Source organism: Podarcis melisellensis (genome assembly GCF_964234715.1).
Source record: "Podarcis melisellensis genome assembly, chromosome: 6".
Taxonomy (NCBI): Eukaryota; Metazoa; Chordata; class Lepidosauria; order Squamata; family Lacertidae; genus Podarcis; species Podarcis melisellensis.
This window is the reverse complement of record NC_138538.1, coordinates 29,727,360-29,747,661: the sequence shown is the minus strand read 5'-3', so window position 1 is coordinate 29,747,661 and position 20,302 is coordinate 29,727,360. Positions and strand designations below refer to the sequence as shown.

General features: G+C 42.6%; 1 protein-coding gene across 2 annotated transcripts; it reads right to left on the bottom strand.

Moving 5' to 3' along the window:
• Positions 1-629: 629 nt before the first annotated feature.
• On the bottom strand, positions 630-14,518 carry LOC309372876 (ER degradation-enhancing alpha-mannosidase-like protein 2). 2 transcript variants are annotated; one of them, XM_081916907.1, is made up of 12 exons: positions 14,310-14,518; positions 12,984-13,022; positions 12,500-12,610; positions 11,694-11,733; positions 10,742-10,847; positions 8,444-8,569; positions 6,667-6,878; positions 5,301-5,442; positions 4,369-4,493; positions 3,472-3,616; positions 1,495-1,616; positions 630-1,185 (listed from the first exon to the last, which is right to left on the bottom strand). In XM_081916907.1, the coding sequence occupies exons 1-12, from the start codon at positions 14,426-14,428 to the stop codon at positions 685-687; spliced, it is 1,788 nt and encodes a 595-aa protein (XP_081773033.1). In that variant the 5' UTR covers positions 14,429-14,518; the 3' UTR covers positions 630-684. The 2 variants fall into 2 exon arrangements, with proteins under 2 accessions (XP_081773033.1, XP_081773034.1); XM_081916908.1 differs by lacking the exon at positions 12,984-13,022 and having other exon boundaries at positions 14,310-14,517.
• Positions 14,519-20,302: the final 5,784 nt, after the last annotated feature.

Here is a 20,302-nt window from a genome sequence, read left to right as displayed (position 1 = left end):
GTATGTTATCTCCATCTTGCAGATTACTTTGCATGACACAGCTACCACAGAACACCGTATCTGCAAGATCCTCCCTGTCACCATGCTGTGAACAAACATCTTGTTGACTACACACCAAGACAACATTTTATTGGAACAGTGTGTGGCAAGTTTTCAAACTACACCTTATTTAGGTGCAGCTGTTTAAGTTGCACATTACTTGACGAGTCTTACCAAGGTAATGGTGTTGCATCCAGATACCCACAACCTGGGCATTTAACCTATTTTTGTCTTCTAAACACATTTGCCTAAAGATTATGCAGTTCAAAAACTTGCTTGCAATATTTCTTATTGCACGAGGCCAACATGACTATTTGATATCAGATCAAACTTGCCTTGCTGCCTGTGGTTAAAGAGTATGAAAAACTCTATGAAACAGAGATAGATAGAGAAAAATTAACAAACAAGGCATGCAGAGGGCTGGCACAATCTGGGAACTAAAGCTATACTAAGTGTAATACAATTGCTTTTTGTCGTTCTCAAAATACTTCTGCTTTCCAAAGTGGATGTATGCCAAAACACAATTTACTCCTGTTTGAAGATATGCCCCTAAGGATAGATATCCCTCTAAGGAAACAGCAACAGAAAAGTGCAAATAAAATACATATTTATTGAACTCAACAACTCTGAATTAGAGCAAAGGAATCAAGTATTGTCTAAGAAGACCTGCCCTAGAACAGCCAGTTTGGAGTTAAAGGGTTGACTAGGGCAGCTCAGGAGTGGGATTTTCCTTTTCTCTTTCTGTTTAGTGTTCATTTGCTCTTTGCGGCCTTCTGAAGAAGTATCTGCAGAGTCTTTGTGTCTCTCTGCTTCTCTTCCACCAGAAGTTCTTGTCAAAGTGAACTTCTTGCTTCTTTTCAGAGAATAGAATTCTCTCACTAGATCTTCTACCTCCCACTGCTCTTCCTTTTGTTTCCTGCAACAGTGCAGTGCAGCAGGGTCTATAGGATGAGCTTCAGTATTGAAGATGTATCCACCAGCACCAAGAACACATTCTCCATAGGGTGTCAGTACAACGTCAAAGGATGACCCATTGTTATGGATAAAGTTGTCAGGATCAAACAGTAGATACAAATATTTCACTGTTTCAGCCAGGAAGAAGGACTCCATGCGGTTATCTAGTTTGTGATCTCGCAGGTCTTTGATCTTTAAAATAAATGGAGGGAAAAGTGGTTACACTGCATATGCCAGAATCTGTCGTACAATTGTTTCAGCAACATCCTGGAGAAATATACAGTGGCACGAATCAGGAGTTCAAGACTATGGCTGAAATAAGCAGAACTTAGAATCAGTGCCATATTTGTGCCACAGAATAAAACACACAAACACCAACCAAGACGACACATTCTGTTAGGTTAACTTTAGTTAGTGAGAAAAGGATGCTTGAGAGGGACACTCTAGCCCATTACTAAAAAGGAAGGGGCAGGGGAAGAGAGTTCAGGAGAAATACTTAACTGTTGCAAAGCCACACTCAACCTTGCTGATTTTTTCTATTGACTCTACAACATCTCTGCCCAGTTCCAAAAGGGTAGGATCTTGGGTTGCACGATATAGGTACATTGCACTCTCTATCAGTTCTGCAAAAATACAAAAAAGAAAAAGCTTGGGTGGAAATCAATGTTGCACTATTACAAATATTCTGTATGCACAACATTATCAGCTTTCCAGACGGAATCATCTCCCCTCCCCCATGCTGTAACTGGGGGGTTCTCTTCAACCCCTGAGCCAATTTCAGGAGGCACATGAAGGAGAGAGGGGAAGCCCCGTAGTACAGGGTTTCAACTGATGAGGTGAATCCAACCCCTTAAGTTACATCATTGCATACACATGCATTTATTCAATACACAGCAAACACCTGCACAGTTTCCCAAAGATTCAGAACACACAATAGTTCAAACAGAGGTCATCTATTATTGAATGAGGGACAAAAGAATCAGTTTTCCTTAAAACTTTCCCCCCATCATGCCACGTAGTTTGGAATTCATTTTATTCTGCATTAAGAGGTAGCTTGCTGTTCAAAGCTGCTGCCTTCGGCAACACCAGAGAACAATATGCATTTGGAACCCTATTTTTAACAGAAAGAGGTTCAGGAGCCACTTAGACTGAAATGTTAATGAACCATAGATTTATCTATAACCAAGGCAAACCACAAAGCAACTTGGAGATCATCCAAAAGGAAGCCACAAGGTACAAGCTAAAGTCTTAAACAATCTTGTTTAATATCTATATGATGTCACTGGGTGCGGTCTTTAGGAGATTTGGGGCTAAGGGTCATCAATAGGCTATCAACACACAGCTCTACTTCTCCAAAACATTGAGTCAGGGGACGCTATGCATGATCTGAACAATTGCCTAGGTGGAAGGGTGATCTGGATGAGGACCAGTAAACTAAGCATGAACCGTGGGAAGACGGAAGCCCTTTGGGATGGTGGTTCATGCGTCTGGGAGACTGGACAGTTGCCTATTCTGGGTGGAGTTGTGCTCCCTCTGAAAGAAGAGGCTTGGACTTTTTTTTGGGGGGGGGGTGTCTCCTGTATCTATCTTTGTTGCTGGAGGCTAAGGAGGCCTTTGTGATGAGGAGTGCCTTTTACTAGCTACAGCTGGTATGCTGACTATGGCCATTACTGGACAGTGATCCATGCATTAGTAACCTCAAGACTCTATTATTGCAGTGTGCTCTATGTGGGGCTGGTCCAGAGGTTCCAGCTGATGCAAAATGCTGTAGGCTAGACTGTTGATGGGGGCAGATTACCGCCAGCACATAACTGCAGTGTTCAAAAGTTTACACTGACTGCCCATATACTACTAAGCCATGCTCAAGGTTTTTATACAACTTTACAAGGCCCTTAACAATTTGGGTCCAGGATACCTGCCTAATCCCTTGTATCTCTTCTTAATTACTGAGGTCTTTGGGGGAGTTACTGTTAGTGGTCCTCCATGGCTTGCATGCATGGCTCGTATTCACCAGGAGCCGTTGGGTTTAGGATTGTGGGCCCGATTTTATGGCACTTGCTTCCAGATGACATAATGGAATCATAGAATTGGAAGGGGTCTTGAGGGTCATCTCCAAGCACCAGCAAGGAAGGAATCATAACACACAGTCTCCTCATCTGCTTTGAAACCATGCTTAGTTTTGCTAATGTGCTAGCGGTTTTATTGCTGCTAGCACATTATTGGAGTCATGAAGACTCCCTCCCTCCCTGCTGAACTTCCAGCACCTACTGAAGACATTTTTTGTTTTTGTTCCAGCAGGCATTTTAATTGTAGTTTGATTTTATACTTCTAACCAATATTTACTTTCAGTATTTCATCCTTGTAAACTGTCTGGCGATTACTGTAGTTAAGCAGTATATAAATTATTTTATTTAAACATACATCTGCAGTATTTATATGCCTTATATGCCACATACAAAATACTTATTTCTCATTTACCAGGTCTAAGTGGATACCCTTCACGCTTTTCCACTGTATAACCCTGGGGAATATTGTAGAACTCGGGCAACCCACCAAACTGCTTCCAAACAGTGTAATAATTGAGGAATGTTCGCATTGCACTATTTATGTCTCCAATGAGGCTCTGGGAGGGAGAACAAAACCAGAAAAACCCAGTGAGGTAACAGAAATAGAGCATAGCCGACATAATCAAACCAAGCACAGTGTACAACTAGAACCCTCAAACAGTACTTAATCTGCTTTTAAAAAAGGAAGGGGGGGGGAGAACCGTAATAGCACAATCAACTATGTACTGAAATGGTGTCTGTAAGAAGACTTGGGATATAAAATAACCATAGAAAGGACACCTCAGTGGCAACCAAGTTTTTTTTTTTTAAGTCTGGAAAGAAATCTACTAGAAATAACATGTTCAAGTTTAATAGGGCTACTCTGTTTTAGGAAATCGTTCATTTTCATTCCTGGATACTAAAACAGCCTTTGTCAGATTCTCAGCGGAATTACAGTTCACACGGGATCAGAGAGACAACGAAAAGTGGATTATTGCTAACTGTTTTCTTGGCAAGAAAAAGTCACAGCTGGTTTTCTCAGTGCAGATATTTGTCCTCATCTGCTTTAACACTTATGATTTAAGTACAGGATTATCCAACACAGGGAAAAATACTGGATTCATGTTATACTGCATTGGAAGCCTACTCTGATGCAGGTTCTCAGTTTTACTGTAGAAATGGAATTACAAAGAACACAAGCAATTAAAAGAGGGATGTAACCTGTGGCCACCAAGTATTGCTTGACCACAGCTTCCAACAACATATGAAGAGCCACAAGTTCTTTAGCAATCTCTGAGTTAAAACACAGCTGTTCTTCATCAGCCCTTACCTGCAAGCCAGGCCAGTAGGCTTCAAGGGACTGAAAAACAGGCATTGAGACTGTTCCTTTATACATCTGAACCCAGAGATACCAATCATCAAATTTTGTGTAGTTGCTTATAGCTTTGTTGTAGTCTACAGAAAGACAAGTCAAAATGAATGATAAACATTGGAAGAAACCTGAAAATGAACTGGCTTTCATATATTCTATTTGCATCTATTTCAAAGAACACATTTATCATAGGAATTTCCTTTTATGCTTAACAATGTTAAAAGGATGACAATACGAAAATATTTTAAAAAGGAACTCTGCTCGCAACACATGAGCTTCTACAGAGCAGTTGCTGTTCAAGGAGGGAAAGAGAAAAAATGGCACATGAGTTATCATTAAAGCAGGGGCAAGGAGCCTTCAGGGCCATGGCCTGGACATGCGTCCTGATTTGGCCTGGCACCTGTTCCAATCTGGCTGCAAGACAGTTTCCCCAAACCATGTGCACCTGCCCCCACACCTGACAGGGGCAGACAGAGACAAATGCATAATCAGAAGTTTTAAAGTGTGATTCTCCCGATTGTGCTCATCACCACTGAACAAGACCATCACATGTCACTGCCTTAGCCTGAGTCAGATCCTTTGCCCATCAAGCTCAGTTTTGTCCACACTGACTATAAGCAGCTCTCTAGGGCTGCAGAGAAGAGAGATTCCCAAACCCTGGGACCTCTTGCATGCAAAGCAGATGTTATATCCCTGAGCTACAGCCCTTCCCTAATGTGATGAAGGAAGGAAGCCAATGAGCATTGTCCACCATGGCTGGCAATGACTCTCCGAGATGTCAGGTGGAGGCATTTCCTGACCCTACCTGGAGATGTCAGGGATGGAACCAGGGACCTTTGGCATGCAAAGAAGATGCCCTGCCACTGAGCTATGGCCCTTTCTGAACTCACCTAGAAACATTGACATCAGCTCCTCGTCCTGCAGAAGGATGGCTCCTTTAACAAGATACTCAAAATAGGAATCTACTCCGGCTCCAATGCCAGCATCCTGGGCTACCCATTTGGCAGTTACCACATCAACATGATTACCCACCTGAAGAAAGAAAAAAAGGCTCATTTATTAAAAGCTATAGATTGGGATTGGCATAGGTTTACATTTCTATACATTTCAGCAAACAATAGATCCTTGGTTTGTTATCTGTAAAAGTTTCCAAAAAGCACAAGGATGTAACAAAAAAATCTTAATTTCTGCAGCCCTTCTAACATGTATTTAGTACCAACAATGTGTGCTACTGTACAAATTCTTTGTTATAAAAACCTATGGGTGGTAGTCAATTAATTTTTACTCAGAATAGGCCCATTGAAATTAATGGACATAAGTTAGCCATGTTCGTTAACTTCAATGAGTCTACTCTGATTAGGAGAACTAATACAGGACCAGGCATCTTTAACACGTGACATTAATGATTCATTAACACAGCCTTTTAAACCAGAATGCTTATCATGGCATCAACTGTTTTGATCTTTATTTAAAATCCCAGCTGCTTTTCGGTTCCAAGTTCTTGGATTTGCCCAAGAACATACTATAAGCCTAGAACGCAACTGAATACATTGGATTTTCCCCAGAGTGAATTTCATTTCCACATTAAATCCTGTGACAGACACTTTGTGGATCATACCAGTTTTCAGTGAAAACAAGGACCAATGGCTAATGGGTGGTAGATGGGAGTGGGAGGGTCTGAAGGCATATGAAGCCACCACTTTGCTGAACTTAAGCAGGTCTGAGTCTGGTCATTGTTTGGATGGGTCATGTATACTCTCTTGAGTTCCATGACAGAAGAGATTCATTTAAGATAGTGATGATGATGAGAAATGACCAATGAGGAAATGAGGATTTGTATACCTGCGAAAATGTAAGAGCAAATCTTTTTAAAAAAAAAGATTTGTAAGAATGTGGAGGTAGGAAGTGACTGGTAGCAAGCAATGTAGGTTTCTACAAGTATTGGAACTTCACAAGATGTCTTCTAATATGATCATCCATTGTATTCTTGCAAAAAAGCTCAAGGTATCTGGACCGCAAGCTACTGAAAAATGGTGATGATCAGCATGCTCGTCCTTGATGTAGACAAACAACAGAGGTTTGGGAGTAGGATTCAGCTCGTACCAGCCTGTGTACATTTATGGTACATGGTGGACCTGGTACTGTTATATTCTTGCAATCAATGTGTTTCAGTGGCAGCATTTTAAAAGAATTCGACCATACTTTCAACAAAAATCAAACTAGATGGAAAGCGTGACATGAGGTTTTTCCACTCACCAAGCCAATATCAGAACGATTTTTCCAGAGGGTCTTAAGAGCCTTTCTGGCAACATCCTCAAATATTGGGTCACCTGTAAGATGACTTAACGTAGCAAATTCCACTATAAATGTACCAATTCCAGCAGTACAAGTAATTGGTGTCTCTCCAGGGTTTACTCCATGTAGTAAGTTCACTGTCCCATATGGCATTCCAGTTGGAGTCTGAAAGGCTTCAAAACAAAACTAGCATAACTGGGGGCCCAGGGTAGGTAATACAGTTCAAACTGTGGATTCTCCTCCCAAGGTTGGTTCCACAAATACTCCTGCAAGTCTCCTATCAGGTGTGTTTCAAGTTTTAACAGCAAGTCATGTGACAGCCCAGCACAATCTAAACAGTGGGCAAACAAGTCAGGACAACTACTGGGAAGATTGCCTAATTCAATGCATTGAATTCAATGCATGTAGGTTTGTCTGCCTCGTCACCTATAGTGCACAGCTCAATTTGAACAGCAGGTCTGGTAAGCAAGGTATTTACCCGTAAGGAATTGTTACCTGCTCCTGGTGAGCAACCGTAATACACTGTCCAATCAAGCTCAACGGGCTTGGCAACTAATAGATTTGCTACGTTTATGACAATAATTTAAAGATTTTCCAAAACATACAAACACAAGAACACAGCTGTATACTGAAGAACTACTTTGCCCAAAGAGGTTTCTGTTGTATAGATTGGGATTTATATTCCACTTTAATGGTAACCCATTCACAGGTGAACAAATGCAAATCCTAGTAACCACAAGTTAAAATGATCATCACTATTCAAATAGACAGCAAAGACTGTATGTTCTATTTTAGCTCAAGTGTGCAATGAATGCTTAGTGACAAATACATGTCATATACAGCACTGTAAGTGCCTTTCTACTTCCTCAAAGTAAACATTGCATTAGCTGCATTATTTCTCACCTTAGATATTTATCAGAGCCATTACATTATCCACTAGATAAAGGTAAAGGGACCCCTGTCCAGTCGCGGATGACTCAGGTTGCGGCACTCATCTCGCTTTACTGGCCGAGGGAGCCAGCGTACAGCTTCTGGGTCATGTGGTTAGCATGACTAAGCCACTTCTGGTGAACCAGAGCAGTGCACGGAAATGCCGTTTACCTTCCTGCCGGAGCCATACCTATTTATCTACTTGCACTTTGACATGCTTTTGAACTGCTAGGTTGGCAGGAGCAGGGACCAAGCAACAGGAGCTCACCCCGTCGCAGGGATTTGAACCGCCAACCTTCTGATCGGCAAGCCTTAGGCTCTGTGGTTTAGACCACAGCACCAACCGCGTCCCACATTATCCACTTAGCCATAATACTAATTTTGCTGCTGTGGTATACTCATTGATAAAAAAGCAGACACTTGAGTCCATTTTCATCACTTCAGATTTTAGCAACATTTGGCCCAGTATACATTAGGGCAGCCTTTCCCAACCGTGGGTCCCCAGATGTTGGACTACAACTCCCATCATTCCTAGCTAGTGAGTCCAGTGGTCAAGGATGATGGGAACTGGGGTCCAACAACATCTGGGGACCCAAGGTTGGGGAAGTCTGCATTAGGAGCATAAATATTTATTTTCAATGCACTTGAGATATCCAACTACATCTCTTCTGCTTCTAGCAATTTGCAAGAATTTGTCCCCCTGCAGTTCCTGGTACCTATTACTTATAATCTAGTTTAGCTTTTACAGTATAAGGCAGCAACACAGAAAGGGAGGAAATGAATTCTCAGATTCTGCAACAGTGCTCACCTGGCAAAAGTTTTCGAGCTGCATCCTCTGCCATCCTCAAGAGGGGCCCAGAGCAGGGCCATCCCACTTCCACTTCAACACCGGCCTTCTTTGACAACAAGTGAGCAGACAGGAGTCCGCCGACCACTGAAAATGGGAATGCACAGCTTATTAAAAAAGCTGTCTCAATGGCAAAGGGTGAATATGTTATTATTCATTTGATTTGTATCTTGCTCTTCCTCTCAAAGGAGCCCACAGCAGCAGACATAGCAATGATAAAACAAAACAAAAATCTAAAAACAGTTAAGAACATAGCTAGTGATCTCACAGTCTCTTTCAGCCATCAAATGCCTCAGTAAACAGGAATGTTTTTGAAGGCCACCAAGAACAGACAACTGAGGCCAGGCTATTCTGACCTTGGAACAGATGCAGCTGGTGAATCAGCCTATGCTAGGTATAAGCACTCCTAGCCACAGAAGCAATATGAGACTCCAGTGACAATCCAGTTGGGATCCGGGAATACTCCCAGACTACAAGCCTTTTCCTTAAGAGGGGAGTGCAACTCCTTCTAGAGCTTGTTGTACACCAAATTCCTGGGCATGGGAACTACCCATCCACAGTACTTCTGTCTTATCTGGAAACAGTCTCAATTTATTGGCCCCCATCTAGTCCACTGCTGCCTCCAAACACCTGTCCAACACCTTCATGGACTCCGATTTCTATGGAATGGAAGGAGAGAGCCAAGTGCCATGCTCCAAATCCCCAGATAACAGCTCCCAACAGTTTCACATATATTTTAAATAGCTTAGGAGACAGAACGAACCCTTGTGGGACCCAACAGCCCCAAAGCTAAGCAGTAATCTCCTAGTAATATTTTATGGTAGTGATCCTGGAGGTAGGAGGGGAACCACTGTAATACAGTACTTCTAACTCCAACCTCCCTGAGTCACTCCAAAAGAGCACCATGGTCAATGGTGTCAAAAGCCATTGAGAGATCAAGGAAAACCAAGCTGGAAACCAGACTGGAACGGATCTAGAAAATCCACTTCCTCCAGGCATATCTACAGCCGACTAGCTAGCATCCTCTTGATAACCATGCCCAGCCCCTTTATTTGCAATCACAGTATATTTAAAAGGAGGAGCAAACAGACTAATTGGATAATCAATTCCTGGCTTAAGAAGTCAGTATATGCAAGAGCTACTTATGGGTGGCACTGAGTTCCTTTGAACAAGCCATGATTCAGCTTTTAACCAGAGATTCATTCATAAGCTATGCTATGTGGGTTCCAAACCAGCCAGGAACTGGAAATCAGATTTAAACCATGGCCTCACATCCAAGTCTCGTCTGAAAGCCCATTAACCACAGTTTCCAGGTTCACACATAATGAAAAACTAGGGCCAAAAGCTGAATCTTGGCCTGTTATGCTGCTCACATGAAGGAGTTGCATGCGAGCATGCATGACACTTTCACATCCTGGCTTCTTAACCCAGGATTTGATTGTGCAAATTGGCCAATGTGAAGTGTGCAGAACTGATTTCCTTTTCAGTGGCTACAGAGGAGCTAGCCATTTGGTTAAGCTTCTCAGGAGACACACATGAATTGTTCTTATCCCAGCAACATCTTTTCCCTTGATCGTTGTGTAAGTCGTGAAATGTTCAACTTAGCACCTTATCAATGAATACAGAAAAGCATCAGAGCAAAGACTTGCATTAGAATCATCACAAGAATGTTAACAACAGCTCGGCTGGATATGATAAAAAGCCCATGTAGCTCAGCTAACAGTTGCCAGCTGACTGCTTCCAGGACTCCTACAGGCAGGGGGTAGAAGGCCATAGTTCTCTGTCTGATTTCTCTCTTTAATACAGGGGTGGGGAAATGGGGACCCTCTAGAAGCTGCAACTCTCAGCCCCAGAGAGCAAGGCCAAAGGTCAGGAATAATGAGAACTGGTGTTCAGCAATATCTGGTTAATCCACCCTTGTTCTAATCTGTCATTGTATTGCCTCTGAACAGGGTATTTCTAGAACTTTTATTTCCCTCTCCATTTTCCATTCTTCCAACCCCAGTGCTTTTAATATAATTTAGGATTACACTTTATACCTCTTATGCTCCATGAAAGATTATGCTATAATAAATTGTCAATCCTTAAAAGGCTGCTACAACTGACTCTTTGTTGTTTTTGCTACAACTGGCTACACATGGCTACCCTTCCGAATCCTGTTACTATATTACAAACTCATCTTTCCTCTGTGCTGCAACCCTAGACTAATTTGTTATGCAAAATACTTCCAAGACAGTGACCTTTTTGAGTTCTGCTCACCTCTGATGTTGGTTTCAAAGACAGAAGCATTTACATCGATATCAAAATTCACACCCTCCTGCAACACGCTGACAACTCTCTGGAATTCAGAGACGTTCCCCAAAATCTGGGAAGAAATAAATGTAACTGAAAGCACACAATTCATGAGACTGCAAACATCTAAATTTGGGGGCAGGCAGGGTAGAAATCAGTAGGAAAGATATATTACACTGGAGCAAAATAGCTTTGTCCTTGAAGCTTCTTTAAGTTCTAATGAAGAAAATGTGCAAGAACTTGGAATGTTGGCATTGCATCAGCAACAGAAGTTGGCCTTGTGTACAGAAGGTCCCATCCTTAGCATCTCCAGATAGGTCTGAGAGACACTCCCTGCCTGAAACCCTGGAGAGCTGCTGCCAGTCAGTGTAGACAATACTGAGGTAGATGGACCAGTGAGTCTGACTCGGTATAAAGCAGCATTCTATCTTCCTATGGATTGAGTCTGGAATTAGCTGGCATCTATCTGTCTTGGGATACAATGGACAATTTTACTTCTACATTTGGGCTGTATCCTGCACTGCACACATGGAGTTCCAGTCTCACACTGTCCTCTTCTCTCCCTGTGCACCACCAAATCTGTTCTGAAAGGTTCCTCAACCCTCTGGAGAAGATTTGGGGAAGCTGCAGGCAAGAAAGAGGAGCATGGTCCATTCCTTATGGAAACATACGTTGTGTAAGTGAAACAATAGTGTTGGATATAACCCTTTGTTTTCAAATTTGTGAATCCATTTTGTGCTTGGAATCCATTTTGTGCTTGGTTTTAGTAATGCTGTCATTTTACTTGTTTGTAAAGAAGTTGAAAGTAGGGAGAAACTGAAAGTATGAGGAACGGATTTTTTTTTCTATCAATATGCCTGAGAATAAGCAGGACTTGAGAAAACTAAGAAAGATTATGTTACTGACAAACGGTACTTACTAGCAGAGTGTCCAGCGCATCAATCAGTGTGAGAGAAAAACTGAAAAAGAAAGGAAGGCAATGCTGGTGAGGCAAATGTGGCATCAATCACAAAAGACATAGAAAGATGCACATGCTGGCATTTAACCAATGGGCTTCTTCTCTGAAAAACCAAGAGATGGCTGTCCAGTCTCTGTCGGAAAAGATCGAGTGAGGGAGAGCCCACCTCCACTCTAATAGTTAGTTCCATGGCTAAACTGCTCCTACCATTAAGAGGTTTCTCCCACTGTTCTACTGAAATCCATCCTCCTGTAACTTGAGCCCATTACATCAAGTTCTGCAGAGAACTTGGCCTCTTCTATGTGACAGCACTTCAGGTATTGGAACAGTTTCATCATGTGCACCTCAGTTTTTCCTCACTAGGCTAAACAAACCCATTCCAAAGGTGGTGAAAAGGTTAAGTAAATCTATGCTGTTCCAGGACAACTAGCATATGCTGTAAGCTTCCCATGCTGCTTTTGCATTCAACAACTGAAGTTATAAAATGGACATCTGTTTTTTTTAAATTGTTTAACCTGTTTCTTGGGTCTAGATTACCTGGGATATCTGATTAAGAATCAGCCAAATTTAGCCTGACATGTCCTCTCACATGGCCTTCCTCAACATGGGGCCCTCCAGAAGTTAGACTGCAATTCCCACCAGCTTCACTCAGCATGGCAGGTGGGGGACAACGATACCTGCTCTAGTAAACAGGGATATCCCCTAAGGTGGTGTTATTTCAAAATTTCACAAGCAACCAGAAAAAGAACATTCAGTCTTCCCAGTACCTTCCCCAAGTGTCCTGCCCATCACATGTCAGAGGGCGCAGTTCATCATATGGGAAGGCGTTTTCCAGGTAATTATCGTAAGCATGATAAAACATGGACTTGACTCGCTCTCTAAAAGGAGGGGGGGAAAAGGCATTTCAGACTTACAGTGTTACAGAAAAGTGGACAACGCCACAGAACAACAACAGCAAAAAAGGTGACCTCTACAAAGGTGAGCATAGCACTGCCAAAATTTTGAAAGGAGTGGATCACACTTGCCATCATAGAAGCAGCATTCTTTCTCTCACAGAGCAGAGAATGCTTCTTCTAAAATGGGGTATGACGCAATACATGTGCAATATCATCTAAAAACAAAGTATGTTTTTAGATGAAGTTTTGAGGGCGGCCAGGAGGCTGAAACCCCACCCGCATGAAGAAGATCACAGCAAGGATGAGAGCAGCCTTCTTCCAGAAATGGAGCAGCCGCAATATGTTTGCTTCCCACCTTCCAGCTAGAAAGAGCTCTGCTCCAGTTGCCCTGGAACTTCAGAAGTGAGGGGGAAAGCACTAATTGGACTAATGGATAGTTGTATCCCTTCTAGGCCAGCAAGACCAACAGCAAGGGAAGGTCAGTATGACCACAACTGGATAAATGCCAACTCAGAATTAATCACGTAATTCTGACACTGTCAAACTGATCTCCATTCGCAAGGTTCTCTCTCTGCTCCCATTCCTTTTGGTCATTTTAGTCTGTAAACCTGAGGACAAGGCCTCTGTGTCAATTTCATTTACATACTATTCCTGCCACAAGGACTGAATTGACTTTTTGATGAGCCACTCTGGCAAACAATTTTGGTCTGAAAAGCAAAATAATTTTTTTCCTCTAGGATTTACACAAGGAGATGCTTTCAAATATTACAGCCTCCACATGGAATACCGCCATGCAGAATAAATATGGATCTCTGGCAGCTCCCATGCCAGGGCTGTGACGGGCCCTCAGTAGGTCACCTCAGCAATTCTCTTCCTTCCAACTTTCTTGCTGCCTGTTTGATATACACAGAATGCAGTGGAAGGCAGGAGAAGAAGGGAAGAGAAAAAGGCCCCTGTTTATTGTCTTTGCACCAAACCAATGTCTTCAAGATTCCCTTATAATTTCCAAGAATCCACTGCACTTTTCCTAGTTTCTCAAAGGAAGCAATTTAGGTTTGCAGGATCTACTTCTGGGGGTGGGGGTTGCCTCAAGATTCTTCACAGCTGCTTTTAACCATGACCACAAAGACCTGCATATGTCAAGAGCAGCATGCCCTCAGTTATTTTTAAGATTTCCCCACATATATATGGCTATGATATCTTGTTTACTTTTCCATGAAGCCACATCCCTAAGATATTTAAACAAACACATGAATAAAATGACTGTCGTTTCTTACCGTCTTCTACAAGGGTAGAAGTCTAATCCTCATCCCCTGACTTTTTATTTCTGTTCCATCCTCACTATTAGACTAGAAGCTTTTTTTTTTTAAAGCACACTTATAAACACAGCTGCATGTTACTATTAGAGGATTTCCGCCCTCTCCCACCCTCGGTTTTCCACCTGAGAGCAGAGCTACCACCATCCTTTTTTCTCCCGTTGTCCCTGCGGGAGACTTGATGGCAGGTGAAATTCAACGTGGCCAGCCAGAGAGGCGCGCCATGGAAAAAGGGGAGGCTTCACCTGTTGAAAATCCGCCTGGCACCACAGAGCCTTTAGAAAAGGGAAGGCAAAGGAGCCCAGGTGGTGACGAGGGAGCAGCGAGCTGCTCTCCCTCCATCAGTCATCCTGGTCCGGGCTCACCTGTAGCGGGCGACGTCGACCTCCTTCCCGGCGGCCGGAGGGGGCTGCCCCAGCGAGTGCAGCACCCACAGCCAGAGCCAGCCCAGCCGGTGCAGGGGGCGCTGCGCCGACAGCAGCATCTAGCAGCCGCGCGCAGCGAGCGCAACCCGGGCGCCCTTGCCTCCCTCTCCCCGCTTCCGCGGCCATCAAGCAGCCTCCCTTCCGGGACACGCCCACTCCTGTAGCCCCGCCCACTCCTCCGAGCGCCAATCAGAACCGCCTGCCCCTCCCGCCCCTGCGGTAGGGATGACGCGAGGTGAAAGGGTTGGTGAGCTCGGAGGGCGCCTGCGCAGAGGGACGTGTTCTAAACGGCGTGGCCGGTAGAGGCCGCTGCTGTGCGCCGGTTCTGCCTATTGGTTGATGCTTCGCAGAAGGAAGGGAGGGAGAAAGGGGAGAGGGGGAAATAAGGCTGGCTTTCCGAATAGCCCTGTGTTGAATCATTGGAGCATAGAGTTATAGTTAGAAGAACCCCCCCCCGCAAAGAGTCATCTAGTCCAGCCCCCTGCAATGCAGGAATCCCAGCTAAAGCATCCAATGACAGCTGGCCATCCAACCTCTGCTTCAAAACCTCCTCTCGTGGGAGTCCCCATCCACTGCCGAACAGCTCTGACTGTCCTAAAGTTCTTCCTGATGTTTAGTGTGAATCTCCTTTCTTGCAGCTTGAAGCCATTGGTTTGGTGCCAGCCTCCTGAGCAGAAGCGTGCTCCATCGTCCATGTGACAGCCGTCTAGATAATTGAAGATGGCTATCAGATACCCTCTGCCACTTCGTCTCCAGGCTAAACATGCCCTCTCTAAGTATTATTGTTATGCACTGAGTTGAATAGGATCCAAAATGCAGCAGTCTGATTAGTCCTAGAACAATAGGATTCAGAATGCAGCAGTCTGATTGGTCCTAGAACAATGCAGCAGTCTGATTGGTCCTAGAACAATGCAGCAGTCTGATTGGTCCACAGGAGCCACCCAATCCAGCTCCAGGTGAAAGTGAATCCACAACCCAATTGGCCTAAGGAGAATCCTGGAATTAGCCAATCACGTGCAGCCCATTGTGTAAATAATGTATATAGAGCAGTTATTGTGAGGGAACCTCCATTCCTCCTCACCACTATGAGCTGAATAAAGGGCATGAAATCCACTCTCGACTCCGAATATATTTCAATCATGATTGACATTAATTATTTTCACTATGTATTTCAATTGTGTTTTATTAGCTATTTTCCTTATGTGTGTTTGTTCGTTCGTGGTGTTTTACAAAGTATAACGGGACAGGTCTCTTTCCCCGAAAGGCTTACATTTTTTTTAATCAAGTCAGAGCAGCAGAGAGAGTAGGTCATTCTGCCCTCTTGTGCCTCAAAATAGGAAGCACAAGTCTCTGCTCATTATTTTCTCCCCTCCGCTTCTTGACTTTGTGTCTTGGTCCCAAGCGGACTACACATATGTGTATATGTGTGTATGTGTGCACACTCCCCAACTGCCTGCTTCTCAGGCTTGTGATTTGTGTTTTGAATAGATTTTGTCTGTGTGTATGAATGTCGGCATTTGCTTTTTAAAGCATTTTTAATTGGTTTCAAAGAAAGAAAAGGAAAGCTCAGTAAAATTTCCTTCAAAGTGCAGGATTACAAAGTACAGTTTTCATAAAAAATAAAACACTTAAGGAAAAGTGTAAATGGGAACTATAAACATGTGAGCATCACACAAAATCCAAAAATTTATAAAGAAAAACATAAACATTTCCATAAATTCTCTAAACAGGCACCACTGCTCTGCACTCATCCTAGGTTTCAGCTTTCCTGTTTACCTTTCCATCAATGCCACTACTATCATAGATCGTGAAGAAGATATGGGAAGAACATGCTGTAGTGGTGCTGTCGCCTTATTTCGGCCAAGCTGGCCATGGTTGTTGGACAAAGACAGCTTGGCAATGATTCCATTGAGGCATCTTCCAGTGCATCTAGACAGGCTGGCTCAGTGTACTCTTTTGTCTCCCAGTTTGGTCTGGCTGAACATCTTTGCCTGAAAGCTGAACAGGAAGGCTTCCTAAAGGCGTCCCACCCGAGGTGGTCAGTTTTCCTGGACAGTGCAAAAAACCCCAATACCTTGCCTTTGTGAGGTGGATCCCTTTATCAGGTGGTCTGGGGGTGCAGCACTGCTTTCCATTCCACCTTAAGGAGCAGACATAGGATTGTTACGTGTCACATGTCTGTTTACATTCCAGCACAGTTTGCTGGGAACTTCCGTTGTGTGTATAGCTTTTGCTTTTCTCTGTCTCTCTGAGGAGAAGAAAGGGAGACAACATCTTTTCTTTGTCCTGATTTATGCTTAATAAATCTTTAGCTATTAGTATGTTTCCACAAGCCTCACACCTGTTCTGTTTGCACTGTATGTTTTGCTAATATAGCGTGCTCAGGCTTTTGAAGTCTGAGTCGCTGATTTACATCGCACCAGAGATTGAGGGATCGTCATGGCTGGAAGGGCATGATCCAGCTGGGAGCTAGCCAGCTGGCATCTCGACCCCCAAAGGATGCCAACACTATTCCTATAAAACATATTTCTTGCCTTTTTTTTTTTTTTTAAAAAAAACCATAATTCAGCCAGCTGCGGCTACAGCTCCTTGCTGCAGGATTCAAAGTGCGTGGTGACTTGTTAATGTCCCATTGATTTAATAGGATTTGTATGGGGGAATTGTGCAGAAAAAACTTGCTTGCCCCCAGTTTTTAACTGCAGCTCTTAGGCTTACCTGTACTGCTGTACAAAGGCTTATACAGCAGGGGCCAGGATATCTAAAAGATTGTTTCACACCTTAAATACCTAATTGATCACTGTGCTCTGCAGAAGAGGCCTCCTGCAGATACTATCTTATCAAGACTCCCATTCTGCACAATACAGAACATGGGCCTTTAGCGTTGTGGCACCTACGCTTTGGAATTCCCTCCCCTTACATTTAGGCATAATCTCTGTTCTCTTTTCAGCACCTAATGAATATATTTCTCTTTCAACAAGTCTTATAAGTGGACATCTTTTCCCCAGCCTGTGTCTGTACCCGAATCACTTTTAACTGTTTTTATACGGAGTAATGTTTTAAAGTGGTTTTTTATGGTTTGCTTTATATTTGCAGCTGAATTATTTGTTTTATAATTGTATATTGAATTGTTGTAACCTGCATTGGGACCTTATGGTAAAGGGCAGGTAAGGAATCACCTCATAAATACTATGCATACAGTTTTTAAAGGGGATTTCCTGTATACATTTGGGTAGCCTGTGTAATTTATAACAACTAATCAACTTGCCATTTTGTTTTTTATATTCTGGTGCTTCAATCCACAATATTATTTAAATATCATCTGCCATTTTGTGTACAGAAATTCATTATGTTTCGTTTTGGCACATTGGCCTCCTGTTCTAGTCCCCCAAATAAGCAGGGCTGCATTAGTATTTTCAGTGCTTTTTTCTAAAAAAAAATGTTTAGGGGAACTCTTATTTTTCTACTCATATTGAAATACTGCCCCCCAATGAGGCCACACTTAAAATGTTTAGCGTACCCTTGCGTACCCCCTGAAAAAAATTACTGGGTATTTCTAATGTAATTCTGTCAAACACTATAATCTCTGGCATGCACTGGCCTCCAGAGAAGATTCCCAAAGTGACGCTTCCATGAAGCATGTAATATACAGTACAGGCTTGTGTGAGTATAGATGGGCACATAGGCAGATCTAGTAACAGCAGACTGTTAATGTTTTGCTTCATGGTACCTTCAGCACTACAAACTATGAATTCTACATTTTAATGATGCTGAGCTACTCAATTTACTGCACTGATTATAATTTAAAATTTTTATAATATTTTTTATGGATTTCAAGGAGAGGGAGAAATAACGTTTTAGAGTCAATTTAACATAGATTATTATTTGCAAATATCGTAAATGATAGAAAGGCCAGAAACCGATGGCTGGCTAGATAGTCAGAAATGCTTAATGTTAATGTGATGCAAGCCAGGTTAAAAAACCCCCAGCAATTTACCCCTGTGGAGCTTCTTGCAACTGGCATCAGAATTAAACCATGTCACTGCACCTATGAGTGTAAATTAGTCCAGGATTAAACCTGCCACTCATTGCCTGGACCCCTGCCATGATGTTTATTCCTAGCATTATATTGGAATTGGGCCACAGATAAGATTAATTTCTTATCAAAATGTATTGCCACCCTTCAAATATGTATAACCAGGACCAATATATATTTACAAATTGTTCCTCAGTCCTTGCTGTCTCTGTCATCACCCCCTCCTTCTGTTGTCTCTCCATCTGTCCAATGGATTGTAGGCTCCTAGGAACAGAGGGTTATTATTTTACCCCCTGTTGCTGTGTAAAGCACCAAATGTATTGATGGTGCTATACAACTAAATCATAACAGTAAGAATAACATCTTTCTAGCACTGGAAAAAATTCATGTTGGAGAAAGGAAGGTGATAGCGCTGCCATCTTCTGCAGCCCCATTAGCTGTGCGTCATGCAATATACTTTCCAAATACTGGCTCAGTCTAGTGTTCCCTTTCTGGTAGGCAACCTGACATTTTGCCGTTCTTTCATGTACCCACTGTGTTGTTTAGACGGGAGACATTTAGCCTGCAGCAGCCTTCAAGCCAGGATCTGGTTTCCTGACGGGATGTTTGCCCACTAGGTGACACTGTAGGTTTGTAGACAACGCCGGTAGCGCACTGTATTCATGCCAGCTGTCTCTGCAACAAAAAAAGCCACCAAATAATTTGGACATATTGTTCATTTGGTGCAGTTGTAATTTAGGTTTCTAGGACCATTTATCATAAAGCTGTCTGCTTGCTTATTCCATGGCTCAAGGCTGCTTGAGTATATCTCACTGCATTCCTGGGAGAATCAGAGTATTGAAGCTGATTTCTCTAAAAGCTGTCACAGTACATTATTGGAGCACATTTTATTAAAGTTCATTTTCCAGACTTAAATTTAACAGTGTTCTAGACCATTGTCATTTGCCATACACTGGAACAGTAATTTCTCTATCAAAGTCAGTTATTGAATTCTAAAAGTTGACTAAAGTATTTTTGAAACACATGAGGTATGTGACTAGAAAGCCAAATAGCAAGACCAGATACCTTTGAAAGCAAAGGGTATTTTCTTTCAAGCCGGGAATATATTGAGCAGGAGATGCAGAATAGAAGCAGATACTTAAAAGAGGAAATATACACAAACATTTTATCAAGCCATGAATGGATTAGATATGGCATATTACATATTTTAAGCTGCAATCTTATACTTACCTGGGAGTAAATACCACTGAACTCCAACAGGGTTATTTCTGAATAGTCATGCACAGAACTGCATGAGAGAGAGAAATGTCTCTGGTAATATGGAAAGTAAGTTTGGTATCAAGAATCTCTCAGCACCAATCTGGGATTGTCAGTGGCCATATTCTAATTCAGTCTGGAGCGTATGTACTAGAACCGAGGTTTGGGCTGGGCCTTGAAGTTTATATTGATTTATCATATGTATATTCTCTCCTTCTCTCAACAGAGTCCAGGTTGCAAACATCTCTGCAATAAAAAAACAATTAAAAATAAAATAAAAACATATTTTAAACATTACAAAACTGTGAAAAACATCTAAATGCAATGAAACACAACAAAACATATAGCCACATGTGTCTGAATAGGCTTGCCCAAGCGAAAAGCTTTTTTAGCAGATGTCTAAAAGAATACAATGATGGAGCCTGCCTAATGTCAACAGGCAAGCAGAAAGAAGAAGAAGAGTTTGGATTTGATATCCCGCTTTATCACTACCCGAAGGAGTCTCAAAGTGGCTAACATTCTCCTTTCCCTTCCTCCCCCACAACAAACACTCTGTGAGGTGAGTGGGGCTGAGAGACTTCAGAGAAGTGTGACTGGCCCAAGGTCACCCAGCAGCTGCATGTGGAGGAGCGGAGACACAAAC

Excerpts from the sequence above, each read along its gene's own strand:
- LOC309372876 (XM_081916907.1), bottom strand. The coding sequence starts at position 14,428 with ATGCTGCTGTCGGCGCAGCGCCCCCTGCACCGGCTGGGCTGGCTCTGG. Across the intron at positions 12,611-12,983 it reads GAGCTCTTTCTAGCTGGAAG|AGAGCGAGTCAAGTCCATGT; the intron begins GTGGGAAGCAAA and ends CCCTCCTTTTAG. Across the intron at positions 5,443-6,666 it reads ATCGTTCTGATATTGGCTTG|GTGGGTAATCATGTTGATGT; the intron begins GTGAGTGGAAAA and ends TTCTTTCTTCAG.